This window comes from Gavia stellata, chromosome 1 (genome assembly GCF_030936135.1).
Source record: "Gavia stellata isolate bGavSte3 chromosome 1, bGavSte3.hap2, whole genome shotgun sequence".
Taxonomy (NCBI): Eukaryota; Metazoa; Chordata; class Aves; order Gaviiformes; family Gaviidae; genus Gavia; species Gavia stellata.
In genome coordinates, this window is record NC_082594.1 from 9,952,138 (window position 1) to 9,968,911 (window position 16,774).

Genomic DNA, 16,774 nt, shown 5'->3' on the forward strand with positions numbered 1-16,774 from the left:
ATACTTCTTGCCTCATACTGCATTTGCTCTTCATTCCCTTTAATCAGTATGAGGATATGATTACTCAAATGGCATTTTTCAGCATAATGATCAGATGATGTCTTACCTGATGGCATATGTGGAAGCTGTACACATTAGGAATAATACTAACACCATAATGACTCCAGTCAGACCTGGAACTAAAAGAGACATAAGATAACCTACACTTGAACTTTGAAGAGGTATATTTGTCTCCTATGACCTTTTAAAAAAGTGGAAGTTATTAGACATACAAATCATGATTCAATCGAACTCTTGCATAGATTTGTCTTTTGAAGACATTTCATGTGTTAAACTAGATAGGAAAGAAGAGCTGTTGTATTATTTCCCACCTTCCCAGAGAAAACTGCCCTTTTCCTTGCATTTTACCATGTATCACTAATTTCCTATTAGTCTTTGCTCCTGTAATCATTTGCTTATGACATTTGTCTCTAAGCAAGTAACCAAGAACAAATCCTATTTGTTTATTTGTAAGACTGGCTGTACAACTTCCTTTATGTCTTTTTTTTATTCCAAACCCTAAACTCTGTTGAACACAACAATTAAAAACCTGGTCAGGGACAAAATTTCAAGCAAATCAAATTCTATGCAAGCTGTCACTACAATTGTTTGCCAACCCATTTCATCCTGGAATGAGAAAGAGCCTGAAATTACTCTCCATGGCATTGTATCATGCTTGAAATTGTTGCCTGTAGAGCAAGGTCTGTAAGAGTGATCTACAGCCAGCATTTGAGAAGGAAAGGTTAAAAACATTAAGGATTGGACTCATCTGCTCAAATGCAGACTTGTATCAGAACTAGTCTATCCTCGGCTCTTTTTTAAGTCAAAGGACAGAAACAAGTATTTCTACAGCATGATTCATCTCATCCTAAAGTAGAATCCTGCCCATAAAGTACAGTAAACCATCAGCCTAAAGATAGAGTAGAAAAATCCCAACCAAAGTTGCCACTTTTTCTGAGCACCTTATCTTCAGAATTGCCATCCTAGGAATTAAGATTCTGAATTAAGAATTAAGAACCTAAAATCCATGAAGCATTACATCAAAACCTTTTAATTCTCGAAGAATGATTGTTTTTAAGCATAGTCTCTGGTCACCCTAAAAGCCACGTGTTTGGGTTTAAATAAAGTCAGTCAGGTCAATCAGCAAGCACAAAGCTAAATAAGTGATGTTTTAGTGCCAGAATATAAGGATCTCAACCAGCTTTCATGGACATAAATAGCAAAACCACAGATTTTAATGGTCCAGGATCTCTTACAGGATCACATCCTAATGATAAGAACAAGCTAATTTTTTAAATAATTGATTGAGATTTTTAGACTCTTTAGCAATCAATTTCAAATCTTATCTTTTTATAAACTTCAATATCCACTTGTTGAAAAGCCTTGATACCCAAAATCTGATGCATCCCAAATCACTCCTCAGTTTTACAAACTGCAGGAAAAATCCTGGTCCTACAATCAATGGAAGTTTTGTCATGGACTGTATAAGAAACACAATTTCACCCCTTCATGGAAAGGTTACAATTAAAAGCAATTGCAATAAAAAATGTGCATTCTTTCTGTTGCCTCCTTCTTCATTTCTTCTTTCTTAATCTAATTTGATATGTAGTGTGCAATCAGTCTCCCCTCTGACACAAATAATTCCAATCCAATTGCAGTACAGCACTTGATCCAGCTTCCTACGTTGTCACTCAAGCCACAGGTCACCTTTTACATCCAGTTCTTCAATTCTCTTCTCCATCAAACTGCAAACATGAAATCATTCACAACCTTGCCCCAATTCACCAGTGCATTTTTAGTGCTTCCTCTCCTCCCTGTCCCTGTCTCTCTTTTCCTCCACTACCTATAAACTTGAATACTTGTTCCTCCCAGAGCTAGCCTCACACCCTTAAGCAAGGAGGTTCTTTCCGGGACTGGTCTGAAAAGCCATCACACTGTAAATCCTTCCAACTCCTTATTCCTTCTCTTCACCGTGTTAAAAAAAATCAGTCAATAAATCTAGTTCTGAACTGTTTGGCGGGAGATCCTTTTTTTTGCGTATTTGTACAGCTCCCAGTGCAGCAAAATCTTGGTCCCTGTCTGGGCACTCCCACAGCACAAATAATAAATGTTAAGTTCCAGTTGTTAGGATGGGGAGTGATCTGCGTAATTTTAAATGTAAGATGACTTGGAATCACTGCTTTTTGCAACAATGTGCTCAAACTTTTGAAAATGCAGCATTTTCCTGGCTGTCAGAGGGTAAAAGGAGTTCCACCTTGCAAGTCCTCTGCTCAGCTAGAGAGGTCTCAAGGTGTCCCCAAAAGCTGTGACAATATTTGATAGGGCCCCTACACTCATTCTTCACCCTAAGTCCCTCCCCCCTAAGATATTAAATATAATACTAGCTCCTTGTTCTGATTCTCCCTCCCCATCTTCAGTTCCCTCCTCTGTGAGTTACCTTCTTTCAAGCTTCCACCACTGATTCACTAACTACACCAGTTACCCAACCTATTTCCAGTTAGCAGTTAACTTGTACCTCAATTTCTACCATTCCACTTTCTCACTTCCTTTACTCAACTGACCTAAACCTTGCTGAGGGTTTTCGGAAAGCCCTTTCCCACAGGCTGCCAATTCTAGTAAATGCATTGGGATTGACAGGTCTAGAACCCCATTTATTGCTGTCCAGACTGATTCCTTTGGACTTTGCCTTCAATGCTACCAAGTTGGGATTTTTGCATTTGATCTAAGTAAGAGTGAAAGAGATGCCCTCAGAAAGGACCCTTACCTGCTTGTGAAGCACTACAGCTCAGGCCTGTGCCTGCCCCTCCATACCCAAACGTTGCTCCCTTCTGAATTACTGCACCAAAAATTTATTTGCTAATTTATTCTTTATGAGTGCTGAAGCGTGATTCCCGTGTAACAGTTTAGATGGCTCTGAAGTCAAACCAACCCTTAAATAAACCAGCTGAAGCAAGAAGACCACTTTTTTGTTGTGTTTCTTTTTCCAGAAATTGGATCATTTAGGAATTTGGTTTTAATATTATGCAGAATCTCTGTTTGAAACTGATGATTTTCCACTGACTCATCTGTACAACAACAGCTTTGAAGATGCTGCTCATCCTACTACAGGGCTTATGTAACTCCTCCCTCCTGACTATTGGATAAGCAAACCCAGGTTATATTAACACAAATAACACATCTCAACCTAGCTGAGATACAACAAATGGAGCATGCGAACACAGGATCAAAATGTTTTGTGTGGAGAGTGATGATGGGAAGCAGCAAACTTTCTCATGCAGTTTTGCAACAGACTTACCAGTAGCAAAAAGCAGTTTCCTCGGGTCCTGAAAAACAGACAGGCCAAAAAAAAGTCAACATATGTGATTTTATACTCTATGAATAATGGAATAAGTAGCTCATAAAGCTCTCGCGCTCGATGGCATAAGCAATCCCTAAATCTGGATGCAGGAATGGATTTGATATTAGGTAGCAGTTTACACTCACTGCAATTCAACATAAATTAAACCTTTAGCCTTTGCATTCCCCCACTGAAGACAGTTCTGATCTGTTATGAAAAATTAGGATCCAGATATTTTACAAATAATTATTTTTTAAATCCTAACTTTACTCAGTTACCTCATACCCTTGGGAGGACAGAGGGGAGCAGAAGAGAGAGAGATATTGAATTTAAATGAAAGACCAGCAGCGAGCATTTTACTGCCAGTTACATCACCAAGAGATTTGCAGTGGACTCCAGTGAAGCAGGACTGAACACAAAGGAGGTGACAATACAAGGCCAGATGTTCCCGTGTCCTTCACCACATGTGAAAGGAAGAGGGAATATGTCAACCTCACAGGAAACAACTGCCTCACTCCCCCTGAGTCCTACGCCTTATGAGGTTTTGTCTTCACTGCAGAGAAAAACCTTTTTTTTTTTAAACTTGCAGTAAAATGCAGTGAGGGGAGGTGAGCAGTTTGCATACAGGCCAGGAAAAACAAAGCGTCCCCTGATCTTGTCTGCATACAGATCTGTGCACCCATGTACAGAAGATGACAGTAGCATCCAGACTCCCCACCACAGTTAAACACGTTTAAGTGGAATTCACGCACAAAGGTTCAAGAGCTACTAAAATCTGGGAGGTTTTGTCCCAGAGTTTCTGAAAACTTGTTATTATCTTCATTTTCTACTGCAAAATTCCTCAGGCTGCTTAGCACAGGCTGCCATGCACACCCTGGCACGTTCTTGCCTGAGGCGAGCTCCTGCTAATGTTCCTGATGAGGCTAAGTCTATTAGACCACTCCTAACACATGCAAACACTCCAGTTCAATCCAGAACCTCAGCACAATAGCTGGTGTTGGCATGTCTGTCTGCCATAGAATAGCTCCATGATTAGATCATTCACCCAGGGACTGGAAGACCTTGGTTGTTGGTCCTTATGAGCCTGGGCTGAGTCAAGCTCTCCTTTTCCAGGAAAGGATGCAGCTGGGATAGGGTCATTCTAAATCTTTCCTAATGAAGCTGGTAGAAAATATATGCAGACTTGAGACTAGAATAAATACAAACAAGAGAGAACTTGATTGTAGCCCAAAGAAGAAAGAGTTTTGGACTCTGGTCTTACTCCTAAAATCTGCAAATATCTCTCCAGTGCCAAATGCACAAGCAAGCACCTGGAGGAGGGACTAGGCCTCTGGTATGCCTTCAAGAGATCTGCACCAGTCAGAGAAATCATGCAAACGAAGTATTTTGTAAGTAGAAATCAGCTTCCAGTCCAGTTCATGCAGATAACTAAATCCACTCTTAGCATATATACTCCAGTTCCCACCGCAGTTTAAAAATGCAAAATTAGTCTCAAATCTCACTATCCTCAAACCCCCAATATATGTCACATAGCACTATATTCTGAATAGTGCAAATACAGAATTTATTTTCCCTCAACCAGGCCCACCCAAGGAACAGAGAGAAGCAGAAGAAGAGAAGCAGGAGAACAAAGTGCAAGGGAAAGGACTTGATGATAGCATTCTCCACCTCATAATCCAATAGGACGGTATCCTGCTGGCTTAAACAAAAAGTGCTTAATACATGCTTTGTCCGGAGAAAGAAGTAAAATCCACAGCAATGCACATGATGGTGAGTTTTCAGTGCACAATACAGCGGCACTGTATAGCTCATAGGATGGATCATAAAATGGAATTGAATATACAAATAACCATATATTTAAACTATATACTTAAAAGCAAGATATGAAAGGAGAGCTGGCTCACCTCACCACGATAGTTCGCTGCGTTTAGTGCCAGAAAGTCTTCGTTGTAGTTCTCAGAGAAGTTCAGAGCGTTCACCAGATGAGCAGCAACATGTAAGACTAAAAAAAACAGAGTAAAGCTGAGATCCATAAACAAAAGGTAGATGTTCCCCTGAAGTAAAGTGGCTACCCAGATGACAAGCTATAATCACATCACCTGCATGAGACGCATCAGAGACTAAGGAATTCTTTTGCTAAAGTAAATCAGGTTATAGATATTCATGGCAGAAAGCTTGCTCCCTCTTCTGCAGATAAGCCTGTAGCACCCTGCTGCTTAGCTCAAATTCCTTAGGCACAATGGAGGGTCACTTGTAATGGCAGATATTGACCTGATCTCATATACCTCTCCTTTTAGAAACTGGAATTTTAAGGAAGGTTCAGCATTAGAATGTAAGCCCATGTGTTTAAAGGAAAAATAAACCAAAACCCACACGCAACCAAGAAAGCAGTCACAATTTAAGGCAGGGAAGCGCAGAGCAAGACTACCCCCAAACGTACTGTACAAGAAAAACCACAAAGTACTGCTTCAATGTGTTTCCCAAACAAGCTGCTTGCTGCTCGACACAGTAAGATCTCACCTGAAAAGATGCATATTGTAACACCACACGTCACATGGAAAGTTTTACTTTTATCCAGCAGCCTTCTGGTTTTCCTGCTGGCAACCTAATAAGAGAAGAATTCAAGCAATCTCTCTTCTAAAACAAAGCAAAGAAAAAAAATACTAAGAGCAACTGAGGTGATATAATAGCAACTTCAGCTTTTACTAAGTTTAACACCCTTGCAAGCATAGTACCTAATTTTAAAACCTACAGGATTATGTCAATGAGCCAATTTTGAGGTCTTAATAAAGAAATTACAGTTGGACCTGTATTACATAGATGTCAAGAGCACGTAAAGTAATGTCCCTTCTGGCCTTAAAATTTAGGAATACCAGCACTAATTGTTGTAGGCATCACTGACTCTTTAGTGAGCAGGATCAGAGGGAAAGGTATATTTGCATACATATAAGAATCTATAGGCATCAAATCTTACAGATACTGTCACATGATGAACAGAACTCAGGTCCAATTTGCAACTGTCTAGAAAATACAGATAGCATTACTTGTATTTCTGTAAAAGCAACTGGCGAATCACAAACAAGTTAAACTATTGTTTCCTGAAAACCAGTACAGAGAACAAACCCTTTTAGCTTTGCCAGAACTTTTTTCTCCCATGATAATGAATATATCAGGTTGGGTATTTTTATTTAAAGTTCTATCATCTCCAGTAGGACACTTGTGGTCATGCAGAGACAAAGTTCTTTCTGCTTTGTTGAATTCTACCAGGAAGCAGTAGAGAGGACACAGATGTCTTATATATAAGAGTTGGGAAAGAAGGAGGAGACTTTGTCTGGTTACAGTTCCAGAGCAACTTCTCGTCCTTCAAAAATGCATTGAAGAAACCTTCCTCTCAACAAGTCCAATCAAACCAGGCAATGCCAGCCAAGGCAGTACCTTCAAAGGAGTCATGAATCTAGGGTGAATATCTGATACTTGCACCATGCAGGCACATACTGTATAATAAACAGGGATATAACAGAATTTTTCCTATTATTTTTAGACTAAACAGCAACCAGGGCCCTCTTCTTCTCAACTGCTGCATTCTGAGGACAGCACTTACCTTCTGAGATCCTCGCAGGAAGGCCAAGAGAACACGGCACATCGGTAGAAGGACCAGGCAGCAGTTGAGATTGAGGACAGATGCTGAAGCTCTGCTAACACACAATCCTAGCTGAACAAATATAGCAAGAGTTAGATTACAGGGAGAAAAGATGCTTTAATGGTTCAGGTGTCAGTATTCAACCTCCTTTTCTTTGCTGTGAAACTGAACAGTTCCCATGCTCTCTTGACTCATCAGAACAGTGGAGTTTCATGACGTTTTACATGCTCTGGAAAAACCACTACATTATGCTATCCTATTCTCTGATGGAAACAGCTCTCACCTTTGCAACCAAAAATTATTCAAAATTATTTTTGTCAGCAATAATGTCAGCACATGACAACTTTCTACTGAAAGAACCAATACCTCATCAGTGCTCAGACACATGAAACAAAACATATCTGAGACAACAATAAGTGTCCACCGAGAAATTACCTGAAAGCTTCAACAGACATAATTAAATAAGAAAGCGGGTTAAATACCGTGAAGACACTAGACAGCCACTTAAGTAAAGTGTAATGATTTTCTGGTAAACAAGCCAGAAAAAGATGTAAAAAAAAAATATTGATTCAATTAAACTGATATGATAATACTGTTTCAAGAACTGTTATGGAATTGTCACAAAACTCATCCATTCACACTATGAAGTGCCATATCTGGAAAGTAGGTTTTCTTCATTTTAACTACTCAATAGCTCGGAACTGTAATAAAACCTAATTTCAATAATGCTTTCACTGGTATATTTGGAACTTACATAATGAGAACAAAAACACTTGTCAAATAAATGAACAAAGCACACATTAATGTCATAACCCTGTATCTTTTAATATATTCTCTCATTCATTTATGATTTTTAAAAATGTTAGCAAAATGCCTTTGTTCTCCCAGTTATTAGGTCGAATTACCATTTCACTAGCTTATATAAAAGATGTTTTTAGACTGTCAACAGATTTCTGGAAGGATATTTCTTACAATGCTCCCTAAACCCCAAGTTTTTCAACTCCTGAAGAAATTAATAAAAACCTATTATAATATTGTAAGATAACTCAAATATTGCAGAGGTATGTGAATGATTTGAACAAGTACAAATTATCTAATAAAAATTACTAAAGATTTATTACTTTTTCAAAATGAAACTTTATATCAAGCAAAGAATATTTGTTATTTCTCAGTCAAAAAAAATTTCATCAGTGAAACATTTATTATAGTCATATCTTTCTTATCAAGAAGAAGAAACAAAATTGGAGAGAAACAAAGAAGGTTTATTTATTTGGAAATACATTTTTTTACAAAAATTATTAGAAAATACTTGTAATTTCAGAATTTGTAATTGCTATTAGCTGTTTTTTACAGACTTACCTACATGTCACAGAAATGGATGAATATATAAACTAGTAAAAATAAAGTAAACAAAATAACTGGACTTCAACATGTCTAGCACGATCACATGCACAATGGCATGACAGGAGCTTCTCAGTACCACAAAACCTGAAACCCGCCTGCTCTCACAGTTAGTAACACCCACATACCCCACCTTCTCTGCAGCACATCTGGGCACAAAACCAGTACGCAAACAGAAGGTAAAGGTGTTCCATCCACCTAAGCATCAAGCGCTCCACCTAAATCCCGTTTCTTTTCTGGCTACGTTATTTAGTTAGATCTGAGTGCTAGGGGCCTCCTCACCAGACATTACCAGCTTCCACAGAACAAAGCAGTCATAAGGGCACCTTCTCTCAAAAGTTGCCCATGAGAAGTAGGAGCAATTACCCCACAAAATGTGCTCTACCTTGTTCTCTGCCATGTAAATGTGGGATCCCTGGCAAACGTCCCAGGAGCAGATCTCATGAAAGTTACAGAGAGGGACACTTAGAACAGAGGCATCTCTAACCTAGTGGATTATAGAAAATAAGACTAGAACGAACCACATCACTTCGTTCTTTCCCACTCTCCAGACCTCCTCCGCTATTTCTGCCAATGCGCTGTTAGTCCTTTTTTTCCCTACATAAAACCTCCCTTGCTTCTATTTATTTCATCTGTTACTTCACACTCTGTTCACACACACGATGAGAGACTATTTTTGTTACTTTTCCCTCACAAGTCATGTTCTTCAGACTTTAGATCCCCCCCGCCAGACTCTCCCAACTGGTCCAGAGCCCAAGTGCAACGACTACAACCAAGCACCAGGTACAATGGCCACAACCTCAGCAACTGAGCTGAGATTTTACTGAATGCTGATGTCACTTTCCACTTCAAAAAAAAAAAATATGTGAACAACTACAATAAAAATTTCTCTATCCTTGCCCAAAGTAGCTTTAAGTGACTTTAGAACATCATAAATATTTTTGGACTATCAGATAAAATGGCAATACCCTTGAAATGATTGGACTTAATGGCAAATAAAATGTCTCTATAATGTGCCATTTGCATATAGAAGACTGTCTCTATTTTCATTAATTATTATTCCTCTAAAGGGAAGCTAAAAAAGAGCTATACACCTCATAAAAGCAATAACTTCAAACACATGGTCGTTAAACACATATAAGCATTTTTATTAGAGCTTGCTCATGCGCTACAGTATTCCAGTGATTAAATGAGCATGATTTGAAAAACCCAAGAATTGCATAGAACTAACATCATGCAAAACCCAGAAGCAAACTGAACTGTTTTTGTAGCTCTTGACTAACAGCCAAAAGCTGAAAAAAGTTGCAATACAATTAATAAGTAAAGCAATTTAAGAATTTTCATAATTTCTATTGTATGACCTATATGATACATCAGTGGTTTCTCAAGAATTTGAGTTTAAACATAAACTGGGCATGATCCAAAACTTCCTTTATCAGGCACAACTATTCTTCTTACAAAACTTCAACAAAACAGTCTAGTTTGGAATAGTCTAGAATAGAGTTAATTCTACACTGTATAGTATTAAATACATGAAATAATTTATCATAAAAAATAAGTAAAATGCCAAGCAATTTAACTGGTACAAAAAATATGAATCAGTTATGATGAGTAGAAAAAGCTACCCTACTAACCTTTGTGTTTTTCCATGCCACTATATAACAAATAGCAAATAATCATTCATAAATGCAATTACTATGGAAGAATGCCCTTACATTAATCCTAATTCAGTGCTATCAGCATCTGTGCAAAGAAAAAAATAATAAGAGAGCAGGAAACGACCTCTTCAAATATGCAGTGCTCTTCTAGGAAAGTGTGATTCAAATATTTTCACCAATGGTTCATTTAAGGTTTTAGTCTGAATAAATAAAGTTGGGCAATGCTTGCTGCAACAAGCCCACGACCAGTTTGAAAACAATGGTAAAGTAATACATTTAGCAACGCTTAGAATCACAATTCATGCAAGACCCAGAAGAATAACAGAGTACTAAGTTTGCTCTTAACATATATCCAAAGGCTAAAAATATCCCCATGAAACTAATTCTTTCCAAATGGTTTCCAAGTGGTCTCTTTCTTGACTTCCTTTGCGTTGCCTGGGTGGCATAGTAACAAATTAACATAGCGCATTGATGGATCTTTAGACAATAGTAGAATAAAAGATTATTTTTGCTCCAAGGCAACTCACTGGTTCTAGAAGGGAATATATATCCTTATTAAGTAGCTAAGGAATGAGAGAAATATAATCTCTTTTCTTCCTAAGATTATCATTGTCTTAAGGAAAAAAAAAAAATTGTTATTTCACGTCAGTAGCGTGTGAAATTTCTATAGGATCAAATAGAGAGAAAAGAACACCCCAAAACCTCTGCTGGATGCTCTCTTTTATCCAACTTTGCTGATATCAAATCCAAGCATTTGACAACCTTTTTCTGTACTCTGCCTACCCAGCACCACACATGCTGTTATCCCATTGCATGGAGGGGCAAAGAGGCATTGAAAAACAAAAGGATTAATCGAATTCACAGAGGAAATCTGTGGCAGGGATGGCAGGGAACTTGAACCACTACAAACTCAAATCCTAAAAACTAGGCTAGATCTTTCCTCCAGACAAGGCTAAAGCGATCACCACATTTTCCTTCTCCAAAGCAGCAGAAAAGGGCTCCAGAGATACAGTGGGAATGTACGTTCTCCAGCTATCCCTGCCTGATGTACAGTCCCACAGAAAGCAGGATGGACTCCTGGCTACGCTCATACAAGATGCAAAGTAGGACAGAGAAGCAAAGAGTCAGTTCTCGTTGGATGTTCTGTGTGTTGCTCCCAGCAAGGCAGGGGAAATGAGCTTCTCTGTAGTTAGGCAAATGATTTCAGTATTAGGTTGAGGGGTAAAGTAACTTACTATGTACCACAGAATTCCCCAAAGTTCATCAGTTATAAATATAGAGATGAAGGTTATCTGCAATTGCTGTGCACAGAAATCTAATCTTCAATATATGGTTGCAAAACATACTGGAGAGCAGAATACAAGAAGATTTCAACAAATACTGTCCTATCTCACCTTTTAAGCCCATCTTGCGGCAAAAAAATGGAAGCATACTGCAAATCCTTCCACACCTAAAAGTGATGTGATTCTGTTTCTCTAAGACTTCAGTATCTACAAGCAACAATCCTAAACAGGTCATGGTGCAGTAGAGACACCACATCTGATGCTCTCTCTGAAGGCCGTTCTTTGAACTTTTTCAATCTTCTACGGTTCAGGGCAACTTGAAACGTTGTGGGAAGACTCGTAAGTCACATGCTGCTCCGTAGACACAGGTCACAGACCACCTCCCCAGATCAGTACTGGAGTAGCTAAAAATATTTATTTTCGTAGGTGGGACAAACTGTGCTACACAATGTGCCTCCTTTTGACCTGACTTCCTTTTCTTCCTAGAGTACTCCTTGTTTTGAGTAACAGAGCACAGATAATCTAAGATGAAGGACAGATCTGAATTGTATGCATAGCAATTATTCCCTCTAGGCCTGCCAAATCTGGCTGGAGATCTAGCAATAAAGCCGAAGCAACCGAAACGAAGCTGAAAGGAAGTAAACTGCGAGGGTAATGGAAACCTACCAGAACACATGAAAACGTCTACAGAAGTTTGACTTGATTTTGCTCCTGAAGATGGAAGGTTTCAAGGCAGGACTCTGTAAATCCCAACATCATGTACTGCAACCCTTTAAAAATTATTTTAAGACTAAGTGGTGTAATATTTTTGAATCACATTTGAAAAAGTATATTAAGTATTTAAAAAAAAACACAACAAAAACCAGCAATTCTCTACACAGAGAATTTAACAGCAGCCCAATTCTCTATGCTAATTCAACTTCAAGTCTTCTGTTTGCATACATGAGTCAGAAGTTGGATATGGTATTATAGAAAGGGAGAAAAATCAGGAGTGGACAATGGCAACACTATTTTTAGCTCTTTCATGAGGTATGGGATATCTTCCCTGCACTACTGAGAATCAATATTCTCACCGTTCACTTTTAACTCACCAAACAGCCGTTCCTTGAAGGTTTCCTTCTCTTTCTGTCCACATGTTTAGGTCATGTTCTCATTTTATATGCAGTCCCTTTGTGTTAGATGTACTCCTCCTTCTGCTTAAATCAGTCATTCAATCTGAAGAAAGCAACTATCTTAATCTGGAATTCAATACTAGCTTCCAACTTGTCTGATAATCTCCAAACAAAGAGTATTCACTTACAAGATTTCAGACCAAATGTTCATCTTTATTAAACTATTAAACAGTTAATTTAATCTGTTGGAATCCTGACCTCAGAAAATACAATTTTAAAAAATACTTTTGTCAGTGTTGCTGAGTTACATGTTTCTTTTTGTGCCAGGCAGAATGATACACACAGAGATTGGAAGGGATCTCAAGTTATCTACCAGATTTGAGTCTTCCAGACCATCCTTCTTCTGTAGCAACATCACAAAGTGTGACAGTATTTTATATATTAATTAGCAACATGAGCTTGAATGGTTGATCCTGCACAGGTACCCAAGTGCCCCCAAGAGATTCACAACACACTGCAACTCATGGCCAGAGCACGAAGTTGCTTATTGTCATACCTGTCACAGTCACATGGAAGTGATGCCAGCATCTGCTACTAAGGGCTTCCTTTGTGTTGAATTATTTCCCCTTATCAGAACACAGGTAGGTAATATGATGTGTAAAACACTTCTTCTGGAGTGTAATGCAGTTATTTTTATTTTAAGACCTGCCATTGTTGGACTACCATGGGAACCCTGCAATAATAGATAATATAACGCATAATCGACCAAAGAAACATTTTGCCCACAATTCAGTTCTGTTCTACATGGAGTATTATGCCATCATCATCTTCGAATGAGGAGCAATGATGACAACAAGACTGTTTTTAACACAAGTCTACATGATACAGTAGTAAAAATTTCAGTTAATCATTGAGATGTACCTCTACTAATTGAACCTCCACTATTGACAGTTTCACAAGAAATTCTGCAAAGGTGGAAGTTCTCCTATAAAAATTAATAATATAGATGTCCTTCACAGGATTACTGCCATTTGAGCTTAAAAAAAAAGAGAGAAAGCAAACAGAAGAACTATATGGTGCAAAACCCAAGTTCCTCATTGGCTCATAACTGAGAATAATCTCTCAGCAATGATGCTGAACTGTGGGCTGTCCAGGAAGGACAAAGGGTAGAAGGAAAAAATGTTTTGGCAAACAAAAAATCTAGAATGAGGCAAAGAGAATGCAAGAAGAGATTTACTTGCAAAATCAAGGGGACTATCAAGGTAAGTTTTGTGATTAACACCCTTAGTCTTGATTAGGGAATCCTGCATAAATATATATATATATAGCTTCCATAGCAACGTAAATCTATTATTAGACATTTTTCCTACATGTAACACTCTAAAGAGCAAACTCCAAATAGCCTGGTTACAAGACAAATAAATAGCAAAACCATGCTGCATTAAGGAAGATAAAGGGTCAAGATACACAACTCCCTCCAATGCTTAGATGTGTGGGGGAAGCAAGCTGCAGTGTGGTTGCATAAGGATCAAGGAAAGCAGAATTTGGCCTCAATTAGTAAAATCTCTATCATTGCGATAAACTAGCAAGGAGAGACATGCAAGTTACTGGAACATGTGGAACTTATTCCAAGCAGTGAAAAAAGATGACATAAATGTGATGCACAGTACTGCAAAGTAAGAAGGTAGCAACTGTATAGATAAAAAAGTGAGGCAGTACTTTTCCTTTTCAGTCCCATTTTCAGTTATTCAATCTTTTCCCAAAGAGATCCTTCTGAGAATGCATTTTCTCCACTTTGGTGTGGAACGCAGAAGCTTATCTCTTGCATTAACATCCATTTGACTACATTAGAGTTATTTGAGCAGGGACTAGAGAGGGAATAGGGAGAGACCTTTTATGCCATGACAAAATGAGGCCAATGCTCTTCCTGTTCATGGGGAACTCAAGCAACAAGAAACAGGTATTTCATTTAAGGCTGTTAAAAGCAGGATTTGAGTTCTATAATAAGGCCAGTACTAAATATAGCACTGCATTGGTTGGTCAGATGCAAGCAAACCAGATGGAAAAAAATACAGCCAGGCTAATCTGAAGGGAGAAATCTTGAAGTCTGCAAAGAAATTAATCATATGGACAATTTCTCTGACTGAGCAGACACAAAACCTTCAACAATGAAGATTTTGGAGTCACATCAAGTAATTTATGGATCTTCCTTTCTGTAATACATGCCTACCACATCTTTTAGTATCTATCATGAACATGAAGATGAGAATATTCCTTTCCTCTTTGCCACACTCTTTTATAAGAAATCCATGCCTGTTGGGTGTTTCCCAGGCTTCTCTTCTTTAAGCAATGCAAGGCCACAAGTTAACATTTATTAAACTACAAAAAACTGAGATTCTTTATCTAAATCATGGTCCTGAACCAGCGCCAATGAATGCATTGATGCAGTAAGACTATGATCTGCAGTGTTACAAGTGATTAAGTATCCAAAGGGATGGTTCATCAAGGCAAAAGAACTGGGAAGGGGGTTTACATCCACTAGGTTCTGGTTGAACTTAACACCGCAAGAATCATATAATCACAGAATTATTCTGGTTGGAAGGGACCTTGGGATGTCTCTATTCCAACCTCCTGCTCTAAGCAGGTTCAACACCAAACTCAGACTAAGTTTGCTCAGGGTTTTGCCCGATTAGTTTTTGAAAACCTCCAGGGATGGAGATTCCACAGTGAAGAGTTCATGGTCTCATCAACGGGACTCAAACTGAGCAAAGCAGTGACATTTGACAAAAAATAAATTTACTCACTAGATTTTGCAGCATAGAATAGGCTGATTAACCTCCTCCTAGCACATCAGTGCCTTTGACTTATTTATTCTCTTTGCACTGCCAGGACACTACCATGCTCTCGGTGCCTTTTTACAGGAATAGAATTAAGGATCAGAAAGATTGTCATTGAAAGATTGAATGAGAGTTAGGTACCTAAATAATTTTTAAATCCTCTGCTAAGTATCTTGTTGAAAGTCACAGAGGATGCAATCGGAAAAGAATAAAACTGAGCCTCCTTCTGTAGAAGGCTGAAGGAAAGTGAACCACTGCAGTGACCACTGAAGGAAAAACTAACCTCATTCCTTCTCCTCCTTCACATCAGAAAGAAAAGACATGGCATCAAAACGTGGCAGAGTTGAATATATTCAGGATATTCAGTCCAAGATCTCATTTCATATCACAATCTGATTTCCTACAGCAACTCTTCTTGCTCTCCATCCTGTTACTTGGTAAACGATAAAATTACCTCTGGTAAATCTTTCAGTGCTGCAAGTTCCTAACGAGATTTTAGGCTATTGTAGCACACAAAGAGAGAAAAAAACTCCTTAGCAGACATCACTGAAAAACAAAAGACATTTTTTTTAATTCAAAAAATGCCATTCCTTTTTCCCATTTTTTGTTAACTGGCTGGAAAAAGGAATCAATTTTCATGGAAGTATCTGTAAAAGAGTTCATTCTGTTAAGAAAAAAAAAAATCAACTGCTGAATTATAAATGAAGAATTTTCATCTAAATCTCAAAATTTTCAAACATCAAGAAATGGCACACAGAGGCACTGCAAGCCACTCACCCATGTATGGAACCGAAAGGAGGCTGGTTATGCAGATGGGCCATGGACCAGGGGCTACACAAACCACTACAGAAAAAGAAGAGAAGCAAAAATCCCCATGGAAGGTAACGGCAGCTGTAGTATGGATATGCTTACTCTGTTTCCTGAAGAGACTAAAATTGGGTTCAGTTTTCCCAACCCTTGCAAAATAAACTCTATGATTCATATGCATATACGAATATAATGAAGAGAAAGGAGGAAGCTAACTTTGGGGTCTAAGGATGATACTTAGACAAACTTTAAAAAGTGAATTGTTAGAATGTTTTACAGTCTTTAATATTTTCAAAATTTTTAAATTCATTTCAGAACTTTGACCAAAGTATCTCTTAGACTTAGCTCTTCACTTTCCTCCTCATTTTAGAAAGTCTCTAAACTTCTTTGGTATTTTTTCCCACAGTTGCAGACACAGTTAGACAAACTCAAATGCACAGCCTCCTGGTCCTCATCTCCTGACCAAGACAAGGAAGCTGTTGCTTGAATCATCTCGCAGGTTCTAAACACGCATTATATTACTTTGTATGTGTCTTTCATTTTGAAGTGTAAGAAAACCAAAAAAAGACCAGACAATAAGCTGGTACAAGGCAGACGAGTCTTCTGAATTGAGAGAAACTTTGCTGATTGATACCAGCTGACAATCTGGCCCAACATGTT

At 38.3% G+C, this 16,774-nt stretch overlaps 1 protein-coding gene across 2 annotated transcripts in view; it reads right to left on the minus strand.

The window, feature by feature from the left end:
- Positions 1-16,774, minus strand: part of NOX4 (NADPH oxidase 4) — a 108,742-nt gene that overhangs the window by 89,764 nt on the left and 2,204 nt on the right. For both annotated transcript variants that reach the window (XM_059822355.1, XM_059822346.1), the window contains exons 3-7: positions 6,978-7,088; positions 5,897-5,981; positions 5,281-5,378; positions 3,335-3,362; positions 107-179 (exon numbers count right to left, since the gene is read on the minus strand). In XM_059822355.1, the coding sequence (XP_059678338.1) occupies positions 107-179; positions 3,335-3,362; positions 5,281-5,378; positions 5,897-5,981; positions 6,978-7,088 (395 nt within the window). The remainder of the gene's footprint in view (positions 1-106; positions 180-3,334; positions 3,363-5,280; positions 5,379-5,896; positions 5,982-6,977; positions 7,089-16,774) is intronic.